At 43.9% G+C, this 18,298-nt stretch overlaps 1 protein-coding gene across 2 annotated transcripts in view; it reads right to left on the bottom strand.

Annotated features, from left to right (window-relative positions):
• Nucleotides 1-18,298, bottom strand: part of LOC134949297 (cytochrome P450 2G1-like) — a 182,438-nt gene that overhangs the window by 24,623 nt on the left and 139,517 nt on the right. For both annotated transcript variants that reach the window (XM_063937792.1, XM_063937793.1), the window contains exon 7: nt 12,571-12,758. In XM_063937792.1, coding sequence (XP_063793862.1) covers nt 12,571-12,758 — 188 coding nt within the window. The remainder of the gene's footprint in view (nt 1-12,570; nt 12,759-18,298) is intronic.

Here is an 18,298-nt window from a genome sequence, read left to right as displayed (position 1 = left end):
AAAATGCAATGACATTCCTGCCTGCATAAAAATGAAATCAAGATTTGACCCTACCTCGACCAACCAGTCAATTAAATGTTTCTCAAAGACTTTGAGATTTGTAGAAACATACACTAAAAATAATCCTGTTGTCTTCAATAATTTATCCGAACATGAACGGCAAGCTTTACAAAATCTGAAAACGGACTCCAATTTGATTATCCGTCCCGCAGACAAGGGAGGCGGGATTGTTTTACAAAAATTATCTGACTATAAAAGTGAAATCTATTCACAATTACAGGACTTGAATGTATATGAAACATTGCAGGGAGACCCCACACAATTATACAAGACTGAACTGGATGCTATCCTGAAACAAGCTGTTTCTTCAGGCATTATCTCTGACCAGGTCAGCCGTAATTTAGTACAGGATTTTCCAATTGCCCCGGCTTTGTACACAATTCCCAAGCTACATAAAAATCCACAACACCCTTCAGGCCGCCCCATCATATCGGCAAGAGATTCCATTTATTATAAGATTTCTCAGTACTTGGATACTTACCATCAGCCCCTCATACAGTCACACAAAATGTTTTTGAAAGATACTACCACCCTGATCAACAAACTAATCTCTGTTTCACCAGTTCCAGAGCACAGCATACTATGTACGCATGATGTCGTCTCCAGTGACGTGCGGTGGGGTGAGGCAGGTGAGGCAGAGCCTTTCCTGTCATACTTACGTTTAAACCAGAGTTGAGACATTTAGCTCACCGCACGTCTCTGGTCGTCTAACTATATACTAACATTCCGCATGATTTGGGCATACAAGCGGTAAGATCTTTTCTAACTGATAATGAGCTATATACAGGACCTGATTTGTCTTTCTTTCTGACTCTACTAGATCTTACACTAAAGCGCAATTACTTTCTTTTTGACAATAGATGGTACCGCCAGCGGCGGGGCTGCTCAATGGGTTCTTGCGTGGCTCCGTCGTTTGCAAACATCTATATGTTCAAAATTGAACAGGATCTATTTTTCTCCAATAGAGAAATTACAGATAATCTATGTTGGATAATCCGTTACATAGATGACCTCCTGCTAATTTGGACAGGTACCAAATTACAGTTAGAACTACAGTTGTCACACATTAACACCTTGGACCCTACAATTAAGTTTACATGGGATATAAGTGAGACACAGGTTCACTATCTAGATGTGAACATATCACTTGAGCAAGGCGTCAAACATACTGGCCTGTACAAAAAGCCCACAGACAGAAATACTTATCTGCATGCACATAGCCAACATCCACCAGCATGCATCAAAGGCCTACCATACTCACAATTCTTGCGAGTGTGCAGAATTTCTGATGCAAAAGACAAAGCTGCTACAGACATAGATGCTATGATTATACAATTCATGCAACGGGGCTACAAACACGATGACTTACAACAGGCAAAAAGGAAAGCATTGGCTCTCCCTAGGTCACAACTGTTAGCGCCAGCTACATCCAGAACTGCACTACAGAACAAACAGGTGTTTGTGCAGCAATACCATCCGCTCAGCACTTCCATTTCCAGGAAAGCAAAGCAATTGTGGCCAGTAATAGCTCTAGATCCTGATCTTCAGTTTGCAAAAAAAAACAAGCATTTTACCTAGTTTTACTAGGAACAAAAATTTGAAGGATATACTGGTTAGAAATGACATCTCCACTATTAGCAGTACGTACCAGTCACACTTTTTAAGTCGCAAGCCGGGTTGCTATAGATGCACAGGCTGCATAACCTGCAGCTACATGGAGACCGGCAAAGATTTCAATCATCCACATACAGGGATCCGCATTCCCATAAAACACATACTTACCTGCAGTACTAGATTTGTCATATACTACATCCGATGCCCATGCGGATTGCTCTGTATAGGCAAAACTACCTGTATGTTCAAAGAGAGAATGGCCACACATCGAATGGCCATTAGACAAGCCCTGGAAGGAGCAAATCAAGACCAACCAGTGGCGAGACATTTCAAAATGTCTAAACATAATTTATCTTCACTCAAATACAAGATTATTGACCATGTGCCAATCAATATCAGAGGGGGAGACAGAGCAAAACAGCTCTTATGTCTAGAAACCCACTGGATACACAGATTAAACACTGTATCATCAGCCAGGTTAAATGAATACATTTCATGGAATTGTTATTTGTAACTTATTTTTTGTTGCTTTAACAAACCAGTTGTCATTGTTGCCTCTACATTTGTTGCGATTCCTCTGCACGTCTAGTGATAATATGCTGTGTGCTTCATATTCAATATCAGTATTTTGGCTATCTGCATTTTTGTGTTTGAACTAACTTTATTGCATAAGTTTTCATTGTGCCATGCAAATTGTAATTAGCTTCACCTTCTTAGACTTTAGAATTAATACAGATTCAACATGTTGCGGCTAACTAGCATTTATGTCTTGCATCTATTTATATTGGCGCGACCTACCCCTTTGAGCGCCTTATATTTACAAAATAGATGCAAGTGGAGCAATGCGTGACATTAACATGTATTTCTGACCATTATAGAACCTTGTCCTGTAGTAACACAGATTACACACCGTTCTTGCAGCTATATATTTATTTCTTTTCAAGAAGTATGCTTCAGGTTAAGAGCAGTTCCGTGCAATCATCACACCCTGCTAATACTTCTCCTGTTTTTTGATTTTCTGTTTATATATATGTGTTTTGTGTTTTTCTATATGGGTTTATTGTTTCTGTTTTGTAAGGTCACCTGGCAACGGCTTATGGGAATCCGGTGCGGTCCCGGCACCCGTCGCACTTGGTGTGACGTCATTGACCCCAGCCGCAGCCTCGGGACCACGAGTTCACACTGTGAGGGTTTTCACTCTATAAAGGTATGTGTTCACTATAGTATTGTATCCTGAAGAAAGTTTTTATAATAAAACTGAAACGTTGATGACAGACAGGCTGTAATTGCCTTTATACTTCCTATACCTACAAAGTCCTGAGAGTGCCGCCAATCTTTCTCCATATCTAAATTCCACTTTGAGTGGTAAGGAGGGCACCAAGGCCAGTACTTTGCTGCAGACAGAGTGCCGGCCACTGCAGCATATATATATATATATATATATATATACAGTATATATATATATATATATATATATATATATATATATAAATGTGTGTGTATATACTTATTTGTGTGTGTGTGTGTGTCTATGACAATATAAACAGACACAGACTGCACATACACTCCACACACAAACATACATTGTATACCACACACACACAGTACTGTACATTTAAACAAACATACATGTATAGTGTACTGCACACATACCCAGGGGTTGCAGAGGAGAGACACTGCCAGTACCAGCCACGGAACAGCTACTGGAATTGTGAGGACATATTTTGGAGTTGCTGTGCATGCGCAGCAGCTCCCAGTCACCGCAGATCACTATGTAGGCAGAGAGCTTTGCCGGCAATAGCTTTGTGCAGCGGTAGATGCGATCGCGGCTTTCCTTGTAACGGAGACGCAGCTATTTCCATTTCTAAAGTAAGGGAGTAAGTCCCAGAAACCCCCCCCCCCCCCTGCATGCGCTACTGCTACACTTACTGTAGAGCGAGAAGCTAGTGCTTTGGAAGTTGCAGGCGATGCATAACTGTGTTGGTTAATCACTTTTGACGTTGGCTTGTTTCTATACCATGTTGTACAAAACGTGGGCATGGCCTGAGCCTTTCTTTGTACTGTTGGTGGTATATGCAATGTTAACTATTTGCACCATGAGCTGTTTTATTTGACATTTGACATCGTGAAAGATTTTTTATCACTTAAACTTTCTTTTTCCAACATGGACTTGTCTTCCACAAGTAGAACATGTTGAATTACTAGTACTACTAGTTTAAGTGTTGCTAGTAATAGAATGTCACAGAGGGCCTAATTCAAATGTTGATGGAGTAGCTATCGCTGCTGCTTACGCCAGCTGCAGAGCCAGATTAATGGCGGGGCGGAAGGGGCAGTCGTCCCGGGGACCACAAACACTGTCCTCACAACTGCAAGAAAACATTGGAGTAGGAGTAAATAAGAATTTACTTACCGATAATTCTATTTCTCGGAGTCCGTAGTGGATGCTGGGGTTCCTGAAAGGACCATGGGGAATAGCGGCTCCGCAGGAGACAGGGCACAAAAAGTAAAGCTTTCCGATCAGGTGGTGTGCACTGGCTCCTCCCCCTATGACCCTCCTCCAGACTCCAGTTAGGTACTGTGCCCGGACGAGCGTACACAATAAGGGAGGAATTTTGAATCCCGGGTAAGACTCATACCAGCCACACCAATCACACTGTACAACCTGTGATCTGAACCCAGTTAACAGTATGATAACAGCGGAGCCTCTGAAAAGATGGCTCACAACAACAATAACCCGATTTAGTTAGCAATAACTATGTACAAGTATTGCAGATAATCCGCACTTGGGATGGGCGCCCAGCATCCACTACGGACTCCGAGAAATAGAATTATCGGTAAGTAAATTCTTATTTTCTCTATCATCCTTGTGGATGCTGGGGTTCCTGAAAGGACCATGGGGATTATACCAAAGCTCCCAAACGGGCGGGAGAGTGCGGATGACTCTGCAGCACCGAATGAGAGAACTCCAGGTCCTCTTTTGCCAGGGTATCAAATTTGTAGAATTTTACAAACGTGTTCTCCCCCGACCACGTAGCTGCTCGGCAAAGTTGTAATGCCGAGACCCCTCGGGCAGCCGCCCAAGATGAGCCCACCTTCCTTGTGGAATGGGCCTTAACAGATTTAGACTGTGGCAGGCCTGCCACAGAATGTGCAAGTTGAATTGTGCTACCAATCCCACGAGCAATCGACTGCTTAGAAGCAGAAGCACCCAGCATTGTTGGGTGCATACAGGATAAACAGCAAGTCAGATTTCCTGACTCCAGCCAACCTGGAAACTATATTTTCAGGGCCCTGATAACATCCAGCAACTTGGAGTCCTCCAAGTCCCTAGTAGCCGCAGGTACCACAATAAGCTGGTTCAGGTGAAACGCTGACACCACCTTAAGGAGAAAACTGGGGACGAGTCCGCAGCTTTGCTCTGTCCGAATGGACAATCAGATATGGCTTTGTGAGATAAAGCCGCCAATTCTGACACTCGCCTGGCCGAGGCCAGGACCAACAGCATGGTCATTTTCCATGTGAGATATATCAAATCCACAGATTTGAGTTGTTTAAACCAATGTGATTTTTTAGGAATCCCAAAACTACGTTGAGATCGCCCAGTGCCACTGGAGACATCAAAGGGGCTGTATATGCAGTAATCCCTTAACAACTTCTGGACTTCAGGAACTGAAGCCAATTTCTTTCTGGAAGAAAATCAACAGGCCAAAATTTGAACCTTAATGGACCCAATTTGAGACCCATAGACACTCCTGTTTGCAGGAAATGTAGAAATTAACCTAGTTGAAATTCTTCCGTGGAGCCTTCCTGGACTCACACCCTGGCACATATTTTCACCTAAGTGGTGATAATGTTGTGCGGTCACCTCCTTCCTGGCTCTGACCAGGGTAGGGATGACCTCTTCCGGAATGCCTCTTTCCCTTAGGATCCGGCGTTCACCCGCCTTGGCGTCAACGCAGTTGCGGTAAGTCCCGGAACAGACACGGTTCTTGCCGAATCAAGACCCTTCTTAGTATCTCTTGAAGTTCCGGGAACCAAGTCCTTCTTGGCCAAACCGGAGCCACGAGTATAGTTCTTACTCCTCTCCTTCCTATCATTTTCAATACATTGGGTATGAAAAGCAGAGGATGGAACACATACACCGACTGGTACACCGACGGTGTTACCAGAGCGTCCCAGCTATTGCCTGAGTGTCTCTTGACCTGGCGCTTCAGGTGGGACGCCATCATAACCACCTTTGGTCTTTCCCAACGGTTTACAATCATGTGGAAACTTCCAGATTAAGTTTCCACTTTTCCGGGTGGAATTCATTTATGCTGAGGAAATCTTCCCAGTTGCCCACTCCCGGAATGAACACTGCTGACAGTGTTATCACATGATTTTCCGCCCAGCGAAGAATCTGTCATTGCCCTCCTGCTTCTTGTGTCGCCCCGTCTGATAACGTGGGCGACCGCCATGATGATGTCCTACTGGATCAGCACCGGTTGACTTTGAAGCAGGAGTCTTCCTAGGCTCAGAGCATTGTAAATTGCCCTTAGCTCCAGTATATTCATGTGGAGAGAAGTCTCCAGACTTGACCACACTTCCTTGGAAATTTTTTCCCTGTGTGACTACTCCCCAGCCTCTCAGGCTGGTATCCGTGGTCCCCAGAACACAGTCCTGAATGCTGAGTGTGCTGCCCTCTAAAAGATGAGCACTCTGCAGCCCCCACAGAAGAGACACCCTTGTCCTTGGAGACAGGATTATCCGCTGATGCATCTGAAAATGCGATCCGGACCATTCGTCCAGCAAATCCCCTGAGATCTGCCGAATGGAATCGCTTCGTAAGAAGCCACCATTTTTCCCAGGACTCCTGTGCATTGATGCACTGATACTTGGCCTGGTTTTAGGAGGTTTCTGACTAGGTCGAATAACTCCTTGGCTTTTTCCTCCCGGAGGAACACCTTTTTCTGGACTATGCCCAGAATCATTCCTAGGAACAGCAGACGTATCGTCGGAAAACAGCTGCGATTCTTGGAATATTTAGAATCCAGTCGTGCTGTCGTAGAACTACTTTAGATAGTGCTCTTCCGACCTCCAACTGTTCTCTGGAACTTGCCCTTTTCAGGATATCGTCCAAGTAAGGGATAATTTAGATGCCTTTTTTCTTTGAAGAAACATCTTTTCGGCCATTACCTTGGTAAAAGGCCCGGGGTGCCGTGGATAATTCAAACGGCATCGTCTGAAACTGATATTGACAGTTCTGTACCACGAACCAGAGGTACCCTTGTTGAGAAGGGCAAATTTGGACATGGAGGTAATCCTTGATGTCCAGGGACACCATATAGTCCCCTTTTTTCCGGTTCGCTATCACTGCTCTGAGTGACTCCATCTCGATTTGAACCTTTTATGTAAGTGTTCAAAGATTTCAGTTTAGACTATGTCTCACCAAGCCGTCTGGCGTCAGTACCACAATATAGTGTGGAAAAATAATACCCTTTTCCTTGTTGTAGGAGGGGTACTTTGATTATCACCTGCTGGATATACAGCTTGTGAATTGTTTCCAATGCTGCCTCCCTGTCGGAGGGAGCCGTTGGTAAAGCAGACTTCAGAAACCTGCGAGGAGAAGATGTCTCGACTCTCCAATCTGTACCCCTGGGATAATACTTGTACTATCTAGGGGTCAACCTGCGAGTGATCCCACTGCGCGCTGAGACTCTTGAGACTACCCCCCCACCTTGAGTCCGCTTGCATGGCCCCAGCGTCATGCTGAGGACTTGGCAGACGCGGTGGAGGGCTTCTTTTCCTGGGAAGGGGCTGCCTGCTGCAGTCTACTTCCCTTACCTCTATGTCTGGGCAGATATGACTGGCCTTTTGCCTGCATGCCCTCATGGGAAAGGAAGGATTGAGGCTGAAAAGACGGTGTCTTTTTCAGCTGAGATGTAACTTGGGGTAAAAAGGTTGGATTTCCCAGCTGTTGCCGTGGTCCCCAGGTCCGATGGACCGACCCCAACTAACTCCTTCCCTTTATACGGCAATACTTCCATGTGCCGTATGGGATCTGTATCACCTGACCACTGTCGTGTCCATGACATCTTCTGGGTGATATGGACAACGTACTTATCTTGATGCCAGAGAGCAAATATCCCTCTGTGCATCTCACGTACATATATATAGAATGCATCCTATTAAATGCCCTATATGAATAAAATATTTTCAGTCAGGGAATCCGACCAAGCCAACCCAGCACTGCATCTCCAGGCTGATGGCGATCGCTGGTCGCAGTATAACCACCGTATGTGTGTATATACTTTTTAGGATATCTTTCCAGCTTCCTATCAGCTGGCTCCTTGAGGGCGGCCGTATCTGGAGACGGTAACGCCACTTGATAAGCGTGTGAGCGCCTTATCACCCTAAGGGGTGTTTCCCAACGCGCCCTAATTTTTGGCGGGAAAGGGTATAACGCCAATATTTGCTATCGGGGTAACCCCACGCATCATCACACACTTCATTTTATTTTATCTGATTCAGGAAAAACTACAGGTAGTTTTTTCACTCCCACATAATACCCTTTTTTGTGGTACTTGTAGTATCAGAAATATGCAACACCTCCTTCATTGCCCTTAACGTGTGGCCCTAATGAGAAATACGTTTGTTTATTCACCGTCGACACTGGATTCAGTGTCCGTGTCTGTGTCTGTGTCGACCGACTGAGGTAAATGGGCGTTTTTAACGCCCCTGACGGTGTTTCTGAGACGCCTGGACCGGTACTAATAGTTTGTCGGCCGTCTCACGTCGTCAACCGACCTTGCAGCGTGTTGACATTCTCACGTAATTCCCTAAATAAGCCATCCATTCCGGTGTCGACTCCCTAGAGAGTGACATCACCATTACAGGCAATTTCTCCGCCTCCTCACCAACATCGTCCTCAACATGTCGACACACACGTACCGACACACAGCACACACACCGGGAATGCTCTGACAGAGGACAGGACCCACACTAGCCCTTTGGGGAGACAGAGGGAGAGTTTGCCAGCACACACCAAAACGCTATAATTATATAGGGACAACCTTATATAAGTGTTTTCCCTTATAGCATCTTTATATATCTCAATATCGCCAAAATCAGTGCCCCCCCTCTCTGTTTTAACCCTGTTTCTGTAGTGCAGTGCAGGGGAGAGCCTGGGAGCCTTCTCTCCAGGCTTTCTGTGAGAGAAAATGGCGCTGTGTGCTGAGGAGATAGGCCCCGCCCCTTTTTCGGCGGGCTCGTCTCCCGCTATTTAGTGAATCTTGGCAGGGGTTAAATATCTCCATATAGCCTCTGGGGGCTATATGTGAGGTATTTTTCGCCAAAAAAGGTTTTCATTTGCCTCCCAGGGCGCCCCCCTCCCAGCGCCCTGCACCCTCAGTGACTGCCGTGTGAAGTGTGCTGAGAGGAAAATGGCGCACAGCTGCAGTGCTGTGCGCTACCTTTAGAAGACTGCAGGAGTCTTCAGCCGCCGATTCTGGACCTCTTCTTACTTCAGCATCTGCAAGGGGGCCGGCGGCGCGGCTCCGGTGACCATCCAGGCTGTACCTGTGATCGTCCCTCTGGAGCTGATGTCCAGTAGCCAAGAAGCCAATCCATCCTGCACGCAGGTGAGTTCACTCCTTCTCCCCTAAGTCCCTCGTTGCAGTGATCCTGTTGCCAGCAGGACTCACTGTAAAATAAAAAACCTAAGCTAAACTTTCTCTAAGCAGCTCTTTAGGAGAGCCACCTAGATTGCACCCTTCTCGGCCGGGCACAAAAATCTAACTGGAGTCTGGAGGAGGGTCATAGGGGGAGGAGCCAGTGCACACCACCTGATCGGAAAGCTTTACTTTTTGTGCCCTGTCTCCTGCGGAGCCGCTATTCCCCATGGTCCTTTCAGGAACCCCAGCATCCACAAGGACGATAGAGAAAAGCAATTACCTGTCTCCTCTCCGTCCTCCTCGGCAGCTGAGACGTTCCATTACAGCTGCGGCTGATGAGGAGCTTCACTCACTGCAGTGTGAAGTCTCGCGAGATTTGACATTATCTCGCAAGATGTCCCACTGCTGTGAGTGAAGCTCCTCGGCGGCCACAGCAGTAAAGGAACAGCTCAGCTGCCGAGGAGGACGGAGAGGAGACAGGTAAATGCTGTACTTCTAATCCAATGTTTTTTTGTAGTTGTGAGGACAGTCTGTGGGGGCCCCACAAATGTGTTGCCCAAGGGCCCCCACAGACCTTAATCCGGCCCTGGAAAGCAGCAGCGACAGCTATAATATAGTAATTCAGCACTTGCATTAGTGATCTGAGCTGCATTATAGGACACAGCATTGGACAATCTGCAACAGCATTGGCCGGCTGTGTGACCCATGGGGTTGAGCAAGCAGGCCACCACAGGTCTTACCAAGAGGCCAGAAATTCTCTGACAGAGATCCTGGCCTCATCCCTCCCCCACAAAAGCCGCAACATGCCACCATTTTGGGAAACAGAGGCCATCAAAGCCCCTTCCCTGCCCCAAATGACAGCAGACTGTCAATCACTTACAGTCTGCTGCTGAACTACATGCTACGTCGCAGACTTAGGGGCATACTGTATTTTTCGTAATCTGAAAATAAAATGCAATTGTGATGTGAAAAAATCTACTGAATTTGAAATACGAAATTAAAATACATTGCAATAATGTATTTAAAATCGCATCACAGGACAGAGCTTGCAAGAAAGCTCTGTCCCTTGGAACCCTCTACCCACACATCTCAAGGTATTTTTAGCAAAAATTACTCTGAGAGTGTGTCTGCTGTCCCACTGCTATGCTCCTACCTCCAATGTCTCCCCTGCTTCTGCTGTGCTCCTGAGTCGCCCTGGCCCCTCTCCTGCTGCCTTGCTTCCTACATCCTCCCCTGCCTGTCTCCCAGTTGTAATAGAAAATAAATAAAATTAAACCTACCTGCACCAGGATCAGCGATCAGTGGGCCCCTTCTTTGCCACCCGTTCAGCTAATCTGTATGGTCAGCTGAAGTGCAGTGAAAATCCTGGTCAGCACATTAGCTGATAACAGATATCAGCTGACCAGGTCATAGAGAAGGTGCCCACTGATCACCAATCCCTGAATGGAGGTAAGTTTAATTTTAATTATTTTCTATTATTACTATTTTCTCTGTGATCAGCCTGTGGTCTATTATACATACTGGCTGTTTACAGTAGCCAGCTCTGTGGTCTGCTCATCCTGCCAACATACAGGAAGGGCAGAGTAGGGGTAAGAGAAACAGAGGGAAGCGTGCATAATGCCATCTGAAGATGGAATTATTATCGCAAGGCTCCCTCCGTTATTATTTTACAATTTACCTTTAGTAAATAAGAAAGAGATCACATTTCCCATTGCAAGTATGGGAAATCTGATCTCCTTACTAAAATATTGCAAAATAACATTTCCAACAGTTCACAAAAAACCTACAAATATATTATATTGGCATAATTATAAATATATATATTTTTTTAAATAATGTGAAAATAGGTGTTTTCACGCCTTTTGATCATTTTTTAGAATCACCTAAATGTATCAAAGGATTTTCGTAAAAGAAACTCCTCCAAGCCCTTAAATTTGACCTATTATTTTAGGTAAAATTTAAGTACTTGGTGGAGGATTTTTTTTTTGTAATGAAAACTCCTCCAAAAGCCTCCAAAATTAAAAATTATTTAGAATTATGCCATGATAAAATAATTATTAGTGTTTTTTTAAACACTGTTGGAAATGTTTTTGTGTGTGTGGGGAGGGGAGGATGGGGGGGGGGGGGGGGGGGTAGATAAGTAAGTTGACAATACCTGCATAGTAGCCAATGCTTTTGCAGGTTCCTAGGTAAACTGTGATATGTCTCAGCACCCAATATATAATACTAAGTAATAATAGTAACAACAACTATTTTTTGGTGTTTTTAAATTATCATGGGTAAGATATGTATTCAGGGGTGACATTATAAAAAAGTTTTGCAATTTCACAAGGAGAGAATGTTTCTCCTTAGGTGTCCTCTACCTGATTATGGAGAATATACTGTAGTAGCTTAATAGCCTCGGTAGTAAAAATTATAGGGTCCCACTTTGAAAGTTTTATTGCAGAGAAGGGTTCTAATTGTAGAGAAAGGTTAATGCAGAAAGACTGTTTAATTATCTTTATTGTCCCTAATAAATATACAGATTTATCCTCTTATATAATTGCTGGGGGAGGCAGTTTACTCTGGTGGTATGCATTGCGGCATGCAGCTGCCTCCCACAGCCAACAGCTCTCAATTGTCCTGCTATTAGTCACTGCAACATGCGTACGCATGCTCCCACTACCACTGCCAAGTCTATTAAAAAAGCTTCCCGGCTTCCCCTACTTCTTGCGGGTAGCATTACTTGATCATCACTCCCCCAATGCCTCTATCTGCAATTAATGGATCTGCTTTCTGTGTAGTGCTTCCACTCCCATATTCTACACTACAGTATGCCTGGATATAATGCATGCATCGCGTGCAACATTATAAGAGGACACATCTCCAGTATAAGTGATAGATGAAGAGCAGCCAGCCTCTGGACATCAGCTCTGTAATACTGACAGGCGGTGCTCATTTCTCCTTTCCCTACACACGCTAGTGTCAGAAAGGTAGATAAGACTCCTTAAAGTGCCCTTAAAAGTGATTGAAAAATGTAAGAACAGAGAATTATGGGGAAATGACGTTTAACATACTACACCTTAGTTTAGATTATGAGATCAAAAACACGATATCTAATAATTCCGGGTACATGGCATTTTGCATCATTACAAGGTCTGATTGTGGCACCCGGAACAAGCCATTTGACGTATGTACAGTAGTTATTAGAATTGCCTTTTGGTGAAATATGTAGACTTACAATTACATCCATAAAGAGATATACCTTTGGTAGTGTGTATCCATTTATCTTCACCTCTTTTGTTGTTGCCCGTGGAAAACCCAGTGGAGCCAGTTCAGTGAATCTTTGCATTTCATGGATCACTGCTTCTGTATAAGGCATGTTGTTCCGGTCTTGAACAGTTGGACTACGAAGTCGACCAATGACATGGTCAATTTCATCATGCACTTTGGCTTGAAAGCAGGAAAAATATAGAAAATTATTCAGGTAATCTTAATAATTATAGCAAAGATGTTGATGACAATTGTGTCCTGCTATGTCATTGGGTTAGAGTGTTGCTATAAAACCAAAATAACCACTATATGCAGTTCCTTAGAGATCTTTAAAATCTTGTAAAAGAAGATAACAAATTACACTATTCAGTTGATTTTGAACAATGTGTTTGTTTAAAAAAGAACATAATTCAAGCTACTCAACATTACATTTTTGTTTTACAGAATCTCATAGATGACAGCAGCAGGGTACAAAATACTATTTAGTACAGTCAGTATATGCATGGTATCAATACAGACTATGTAGACAAAATGTGATTGGACATTGACAGCAAATAAATGAACAAGATTTTATTTATATCAGTGCTTTGTATGTCCACCACATGCAGTGATCACTGAAAGCACCCTTCTTGGCATGGTGTCCACAAGTTCCTGGACAACAGCAGGCGGTATTTTTTGCCATTCCACCTTAAGTACAGTACAGTGACCAACTGAGCCAGTTTAGAACACATCCATCTCTCCAACTTGGCCCAGAGGTTCTCAATGGGTTTAAGTTCTAAACTCGGTGCTGGCCAGTCAATATGGGTTACCAAATTTTCTGTATGCCAGTACAGCATGGCCCTGGAGACATAACATTGCACAGCCTAGGATGATCCCATTTTCAAACTTAGGGGGTAATTCAGATCTGATCGCTGCATCAGATCCTAACTGCGCATGAGTATGTACCACAATGCGCACGCGCATCGAACAGCAACAACGGGCATTGCTGGTCAGCAACGGGATGGTGCAAAAAATACGATTGCATGGGCATTCACAAGGTGATTGACAGGAAAAGGCCCTTTGTGGGTGGCAACTGAGCGCTTACTGGTAGTGTATGGGAAAACGCAGGCATTCACAAGCATTTTCAGGGAGGGTGTCTGACATCAGCTTAGGCTCCGATCAGTCTGATTCTATCTCACTGGAAGAGTAAGTCCTAGGCTGTGCAGAAACTGCACACAAATAATTTTTGCAGCTCAGTTACATATGCGATCGCACACTTGCATGGCAAATTTACTCTCCCCCTGGAGGCGGCAACTATCTGACCGCAGGACAGCAAAATTAGCAGCTCATCGTTCAGATCTGAATTACTCCCTTTGTTACCTACTTTAAGCAAGCCAATTTAGTAGCAAATTACCTAATCAGGCCCCTCTACCCATTTTATAATGTACTTTCATGGACACGTGTCTCCTGCAGAAGCACACCAATTTGCTTGTGCAGGAGGACTGGGGTTCCAATCACTTTTGACTACATAGTGTATGATCAGCCTATTTTCCCAAAGATAAAAACTATTAGTGAAGTTTGCCATGACAGGTAGTTGTCTAGGTCAGTGGCTTGCAGTATCTATAATGGGTGCAGCCAGATCAGATGCCACCGTGTGCCTGCAGCAGATTACCCTCTATTCAATCTGCCAGCCGGACCATATTTCATGTAAAATATTTGGAGACATAACACAGATGTAGATGATAGTAAAGGTTGTGGCACGGTGCCAGCTCTGTTGCAATTTTCAGTGTGTACTGCATGTTCTACATATTGAAGATATTAAACTGAATAAGGTGCCAATAGCTGAAAGTGCTGTGGTGCAGCATGGAGCAAGGGAAGAGCACTGTACACAGGCCATTAAAACACCTCTGGTATAGGTTTATTAAAATGTTGTGGCATAGCGCAGTTTAGCAGGTGAAACTCCAAGCCGAGTATCCAAGTAGCAAACAGGAAGAGTAGTCAGAATCCAGATAAAGGTATCTGTCAGATAGTAAGGGGTCAGAATCCAGACACAAGGTTAAGGTAGATGGCAGACATTAAGCATATTTCCCAACATTTGGGAGGAATGGATTGGGACACCATAGATGCTTCTTTGTGCCACACCCCCATTGTGCCATATTGGGGGCATGTCCATCGTATGCGTTTTTATAATGGGTGCAGTGTGTGTGGTGCACATGGGCCCCTAGATCTGGGGGGCCCACACCACACACACTGCACCCAAATAGTATACATACCCCTCCCGAGTGCTGCAGTGGCAGTCCTCTAGTGCGGGCACAAATTACTTGGAAAATGTCTGCCGCGGCCATTTGTGAGTGATTTGTGCATGCACACTGGAGATTTCTGCAGGAACAAGGCATGGGCATCATGTTCCCGGAGACCTGCGCATGCACATAAGACACTGGCATTATGCCAGAGTCTACTAGCTACCAGAGAGGAGGGGTCCTGCAATGGGGGCTGCACGTGAGTCCCCTCCTCTCTTAAAATGCCGCGAATGTCCAGGTATCACTTCCCCATTCCTCATCATGTTTTGGGGCATATCCAGCATTTTCCAAGCTGCTGGGCTGCCCACAGCTTATAGTACATTCACTGCTGCTCTGCTATGCAGAACGAAAGACTCCCCAGAAAGCTTTCCCTCCCCAGAGGGAATGAGGCCTGTGGTTGGGACCTTGAAACAGTGCCTAAAAAATGGAACTGTCCCAAGCAAATTGGAACAGCTGGGCGCTATGCAGTGAGAGTGATCAGAATCTAGGCACAAAATTAGCCAGAGTAATAGAAAGACCTAAAGCACAGCAGCAAGGAGGCTGCTTGTTACAAAGTCAGTGCCAAGATTAGTCCAGCAAATTAATAGGCCTAGTGTATAGGACCCATAAAAAGTGCAACGCCACAAAACATCCTAGTTTAAAAATGACAAGCAGAAACTTACAGGAGAGCTGGCTTAATGAACCTCATACACATGTAGAGTGTGATCATGTGATTACCTGGGGGCAAAATTAACTAAAGTTTTAAATCTTTTGACTGAAATCGATTTTAATCAAACTGCAAAATCCCCTAAAAAATCCCTCATTTACTGATAATCGATTTTGCATCCAATCTTCAAATCAAATTCAATTTGAGCAATTTTTAGAAGGGATTTTGTCTTCTGAAATCCCGTCTAAATTCGAACCTAAAATCCCCTTGCAATTGAATGCAAAATCAGACAGAACTTCCTCATTCCTTCATATTGGCCCAAATGTACCACAAGCACACTAATTAAAGGGGAAACTCTCTATTTACACTGTTTTATACATGAACACCTAACTGAAGAATAACATTTGGTGGTATTTGATGATGATAATAATAATAATAATAATAATAATTAAAAAAAAGCTGAATTAGTTGGCAATAAGCATAGCCATAATCTGCCTACCTGTCTGCTTGTTCACTGATTATTGCATAATCTGAGGGAGTGGTTGATTTAATGTGATATTATGCAATAGACAGCAGCAGAGCACAATATAGGACACTTTTGCCAGATGATATGATAATATGTCTCTTGATTTATCAACCTTGTTTTCAATTGCCCAAAGGTACAGTCTGTCATGGATTGGGTAGCTACAGTAAATGTGCCTTGTTATACTTATGCTTACAGGAGATTGCTGATTGGACAGTGGAGACAGAAGCCAGGAGCAACAGCCATAGTCTAAATCACCTGTTGAAGGGGGAGGGGATGGATTTAAACAATATAGTAGCAAGTACTATTAGCTGCTTAATTAACACATACAGGTAACTAACCCAACAACCAACCATCTGGCAATTGATCCACCTCAAATTTTCTAGACAAGAATTAATTGCTGAGGATGTAGTCATCATGGCACGAACCAGGATAGCCAGCCACTACACTACACTGATTTTTAATTTTGCATTACAGACCACCTGCACATTCATAGAATAGGTTGATGCCTAGTTGTACACATATGTGTAGTATGTTGCTCTGATTGATGCTCCTGGGTTTTTTCAGTCAGGTGGTGATTTGCAGGTAGGTGCACAGAAGAGCATACAATTGAAGAGCCAATATTCCTACAAACACAATGCCCCACATGCTTTTGGGAACTTTTAAAATCATCACAATCAATTTCTAACCACTAAAATGGTTTTAGAATCTCAAATCGAATATATCTCTCATTATTCTATACATTTGGTGATTTGAGGTTTGACTTAGAGTTCGATTTGAAATCGATTTGCAAATGGAATTTTAGTAAATGAGGAGATCCTATTTTGAACTAAAAGAAAACATTGATGTTTTTCAGAAACTCGATTTTGAGTGGTATTTGAATTGAATACCATTTTAGATTCGATTTGACATTCAATTTTGCCTTTAGTAAATCTCCAAAGGGAAAATCAATTGGAAATTGAATGGAAATCAAATGGCAAATCCCTCAAAACTTAAAATTTAACTTTAGTAAATATACCCCCAGGACATATAAGACCCTGCAAACTGGGCAGCCTTGCAACATTGTAGTGGATTGCACTTCTGCCCATCAATACCAAAAGTAGGGAATCATTGATCAGTAACTGAGGAAATATTAGATCCTAGGGCAATTATCCTAATTTGGAACTGTCTACCCAACCTCTTTGTCCTGAGGCTTTAAGGTTGGTTAGTGTTTTTTGCGTTAGTAGGCAATGGTTTTCATAGGAGTTTTGTTTATTTTCATGTTTGGCAATATGAACAGCTGTGTTTGTGTTTATCTTAGTCATGTTAAATGTATGCACCCTCCTTTAGTTTGGTGGTTGCTAGTCACCTCTTAACGTTCCCAGACATGTAGCAATGTTTGAACCCACAACACATCAGTAGCGACGGGAACCAACAGGGTGCCAGCATCGTCAAGTGCATCGGCAAGTGCACAAACACTTGCGGATGCCGGCAATGATGAGCGACAGTGGTGGGGAGGGGGTTAGCGGGTCCATGATGCATTCAGAGGCATGGCATCATTTGCCAACTCCTCAGATTTTTATGCATGTTTAAGAGATCTGAGCAACCTATGAATGACCCGTGGGTGCATGCAACACATCATTGACATGCCCACACATGTACTGTTTTTAAAAGATCTGTCATTCGGATTAGTTGTAAATTCCCACAATGTTTAAAAAAATCATACTGTGTGTGGGCACATTTATGTGGTCAGCTACACCATTCACCCATGTGTGTCCACCATAACTTGTGTCTAATGCTGGGTACACAGTAGTAGATATATCTGCAGATCAATTGAACTGCAGATATATCTATGGACAGACCGGGAGGTGTGTTGAGCATACACACTGCCTGATCAGTCTGGACTGGCATCATGAACTGGGTGGGTGTTTACTTCCACCCACCCAGTTCTGCTGTCAATCACCGCCGGCTGGTGCAGCATGTGTACAGGTGGTCGGCTGACCGCTCGTACACACACAGCAATGCACAAATATATTGGTAGATATATTAGTCATTTGCTGTGCTACAGGACCGCTGCGATATACCTGTGAATGACAGCGTTTAAGCAGAGCCGGGCATAGGCAATTGCCTAGGGCATTTGATATGCCTAGGGGCATCAGCAGCTTCTGCTGATTAAAATGATATGTGGCATGCCTATATTCTGTGTGTAGCATTTCATATGCAGATACAGCCACAGTCTCACACAGTATATAGGCATACTGCATATCATTTTAATCAGCAGAAGCTGATTGTG

Source organism: Pseudophryne corroboree, chromosome 8 (assembly GCF_028390025.1).
Source record: "Pseudophryne corroboree isolate aPseCor3 chromosome 8, aPseCor3.hap2, whole genome shotgun sequence".
Lineage (NCBI taxonomy): Eukaryota > Metazoa > Chordata > Amphibia > Anura > Myobatrachidae > Pseudophryne > Pseudophryne corroboree.
This window is presented reverse-complemented; position numbering and strand designations above follow the sequence as displayed.